The 4,019-nt window shown below is 37.8% G+C and overlaps 1 protein-coding gene across 1 annotated transcript in view; it reads left to right on the top strand.

The window, feature by feature from the left end:
• Smp_172730 (putative aldehyde dehydrogenase) overlaps positions 1–3,361 on the top strand; it is a gene marked incomplete at its 5' end in the record, with an annotated part of 21,112 nt that extends 17,751 nt beyond the window's left edge. The window contains 2 exons of the mRNA XM_018788530.1: positions 1,475–1,604; positions 3,115–3,361. Coding sequence (XP_018654064.1) covers positions 1,475–1,604; positions 3,115–3,205 — 221 coding nt within the window. The 3' untranslated portion in view covers positions 3,206–3,361. The remainder of the gene's footprint in view (positions 1–1,474; positions 1,605–3,114) is intronic.
• Positions 3,362–4,019: the final 658 nt, after the last annotated feature.

The raw sequence follows: 4,019 nt of genomic DNA, 5'->3' as shown, positions 1-4,019 counted from the left end.
AGCTAAAATATTAGTCAATCTAATCACTAAAACTGGACCACCATATTTAAAGACTTCTGGAGCCAATCCATCTGGACCAGCTGCTCTTCCTCATTTCAGATTAGATGTAGTTTTTTAAACTTCACTTAGAGTCAAGGGGGCCTATTTCAATGTTCCATTCAGGTTGTTTGGAAATGTTGAGTATTGTGGGGTAGATGAATGCCAGCTAATCTGCTCCCTAAAGTGTTCCACCTGTCGTTCTAAACGTCTAGACTGAAAGCAGATAAGAGTGTCCTCTTTTTCCGAGGTCGTCTCACTTACACTTGACTTCTTAATCCCAGTTTCTTTTATTAGTCTGAATAGTTGTCTGGTGTTGCCCACAGCCACTGCCTTTTCCGTTTCTTTTGCTTTCGTTGCCCACCACAGCTCACGATCGTTCCGTAGACTTTTGGTTAACCTAGATTTGATTTGTTTTCGTTCTTCATCGTGTTCGGAGCCTGATGGCATGAGTTTACGTGAATCCATATGTGCAATAGACTTGGAAGAAATCCATTGGTATTTCGTAACCCTTTTTGTTTAAATTACTAATGGATGTTACTGCTGTTTCCACAGCTGTTCGTATATCTTTCCAGGCAATATCTGGATCAGCCTCGTTTACAGAACTGTCTAGATGTGAACTCAGTTGTTTCTGGAACTTGCTTTCTCGTCCCTCAGTTCAACTCTAATGGATTTTCTTAATGTGGCTCTTCTGTGTCCAGTGAGTCTCAAGCAAATACGTGTTCGTATTAGAGCATGATCACAGTCTAAACATGTATTCCAGAGAGAGGTACAGTCTTCTATCGAGCCTCTCCAACGATGACTGATGGCAATATGGTCTATTTGAGTCCATCGTTGGTTTGCTGCAGGTGGTCGCCATGTTAGACGATGTCTCTCCTTATGCTTACAATTATTATATGTCAAAATAAACGACTGTCTGAACACAGTTGCAGTAAACGGTCACCATTATTTGTTCGCCGAGCCGGGATACTAAAATACTCACCTAAATGTCTTTCTGTTTGGTTTAAGCTACCGACTTGGGCATTAAAGTCACCTGCAACGAGTAGTATGTCCGAGCGTTTAGCTTTTTGAAGTCCAGAGAGCCTTCTGTAAAAGTCATCTTTCACTTCATCATGGTTGCAGTCAGTGGGAGCGTAGGCAGAAACGACGAAAAGGCAACGACTTGTGTCACTATCCTTCTGAGTTCTTACGGAACTGTCTAGCCGAATAACACAGGCGATTGTTAGCAGGGATCCATTCTAAAAGTGCTTCTTCTTCCTTCATACTTAGTGCTATGCCTACACCTACCAGTCCATCAGAACTAGCCATCGGGTCGCCAGATACACGGAGGAGGTATGCGCAAAAGCAATCATTAGGTTATACTTTGTTTCACAAGATACCTTTTTTGAATAAAAATATACCATTAATTAATATTTGTCTGACTAATTTTCTCTTTTAGTACCAAATATTCCTTTCGGTGGTATTGGTCACTCCGGAATAGGGAACTATCGTGGTCGTTATTCGATTGAAACATTTTCCCATCGTCGCCCAGTTATTCTCAAGTCAGAAGTCGAATACATAAATAACAAGTAAGTACTGCTGTTTATTTGTATAGAAATATTATTTTTGTTCTCATAAGTTACACTATTGTTTGAGGTAATTTTTTCATTAGATATCTCTCAATTTAAATATTGTTGGTGATATTAATTCAATGCCAACTCTAGTCGAAATAGTTAACTTAATCTTTTTTCCCATTTTCTAGAGGTAAATAAATATTACATTGGATTCATAGTAAACTAACAAAACCAGTCTTGTTACCGAATTGTGATCAATTATTAAAAGGAATATCTTAGATAAGTGTATGGTTCATGTAAAGAAACAGTGTTGATACTTGATTATTCGACTAACCTGTTCTAACTGCAATCATCAAATCACAGCCTTAAATCATGATTCATTAACTTCGATTTACTCAGAGACCAATATTCGGGTCACTATTTCTTTTTCTGGTTTATGCTACTGGTGATGTTTATAAAGAGGACGAAGGGTTCATGATTAAATTATCTAACCTAGATACGCACTATCTACAGAAGTATTCTCATGGCCTCTGAGTTGCAGTTACGTATTTAATTTGATATTATATTTATTTCGAAAATTTATTTAGCCTCAATGTTCCTTTTATATTCAGAAGAACACTGGTAACAAGAGTATGCTTCGGTTTGGGTGCCCGATTAGTATTCCAGCCCTCACACAAATCGAATAACGAAGTATGGCGTATTTTTTTTTAAATACATAAATATTGGTACAAGGAGGCACCAGATACTCATGCGCCATACAAATACCATTTGATTTGTGTTAGGGCTGTGATACTGCCGAGGTGCCCAAACTGAAGCAGGTGGTTTTCTTAGGAAGCCACACCTGGAGCCTTTGACCTAAAGGTCTGACCCACAAGGCAGTGTAGCATCGTGAGGAGATGCAGTCCCATGGTAGCCAGTGACCGACGATTGATTCATACGCCATTTGTCCCCTCAGGATACTGGATCCCATTTGCACCATTGGTTTGGAATCAGGGTTTTCCAACTCCTCTAAGGAAACATTCCGTGTCCACCAACCCGGTTAAAGTGCCGGACATTCGATTTCGCCCTCTGAATTTCGTAAACAACAGTAGTGCCATGAGAAGGCAGTGAGTAGGACTTCTCTGACAGAGACTATATGCGCGTGGCCATGTGAGAGCATTTCGAGAGGGAGAGCGGACTCTCTCCACTCTCAGCCGTACCAGGGCATTTGGGGGACGTATATATATATATATATATATATATATATATATATATATATGCTTTCAGTCACATTTGCTAAAGTAGAAAGCCTATCACAGTGATCAAATCGTTGTAAGGATAAAAAATTACTTAAATTTAATTTGAAGTCTATCTGGTTCTACAGGATTATTAGGAGGTTTCTTTGTGTACCTAATCTAATTTTTCTACTCATTGGGATATTACAAATATATTATTTATTTATAACAATCTACCCAATGCTCAATTTATTCAAAATTATCAAATCAAAACATGGTAATGATACCTACAAACATACATTTGTTTTCAGAATCCGTTATTATCCGTATACTGAAAGTGGTCTGAGTTGGTTGCGTTGGAGTTTGAAGAAATCAGATAGAAATGGCTGCCAAATATTATAAAGAATCCATCTATGTTGCTTTTCACATTAACTTTTACTTATAAAATTTTTCACTCATTTTCTAACTTTGTTTTTTTGCAAGAAAAATAAACTGAGCCTAATATTTATAAATATCTTTAATGGAATGCTAATACATTACTTTGAAGTACTTTTTTTCAAACAGTTTTGTTGTGTCTTAATTAATGTGTTTGTGTTGAATGAAAAGTGTTTGCCATTATTACCAGTGAAGTGAGTATTTATTTTGCTAGTCACCAAAGATTATCATATTTCTGTCTTCAACACAGTTAAATAATATCGATTATCAGAAGGGGTTTTGTGGAGATAGACCACCATGGGAAACCTGGCTGGAAAAGTCCTTATCTTTCCATGTTCTTCCTAATGCCTTGTTAATTTTGGCGGCATACAAATGACTGTCTATTAGAATGCAGTCTAGGAGAACCTGCACTAGTGTGGTAACCAGAAGTTAAAGTCAGAACCCCAGATTCACTCAAGTTAAATCACATGGATTATTTATATTGACCAGGTGAAGTCATACACATGATCGCACTGAGATCCTAGACGTATATTTTAGAAACAATATATCGAGAGTTTAGAGTCCTAGCTAAGGTAGTTGGTTGTCGGATATGACATAAGATCCGAACATTGGGAGCCCTAACATGCAGTTTGGAACCCACTTCCAGGAGACCAGAAGTAACATTTTATGAACTTAAAACCTTAGCATTGGTGGTGCATATGCATAATGGTTGAGTAACTGTAGAAGCGTTGATAATGGAAACAGAACGAATATTAGCAAGCAACAGAGGGATTTGATCGTA

Source organism: Schistosoma mansoni, chromosome W (assembly GCF_000237925.1).
Source record: "Schistosoma mansoni strain Puerto Rico chromosome W, complete genome".
Lineage (NCBI taxonomy): Eukaryota > Metazoa > Platyhelminthes > Trematoda > Strigeidida > Schistosomatidae > Schistosoma > Schistosoma mansoni.
Note: the sequence above shows the minus strand (reverse complement) of the source record. Positions and strands in the feature narration are given on the sequence as shown.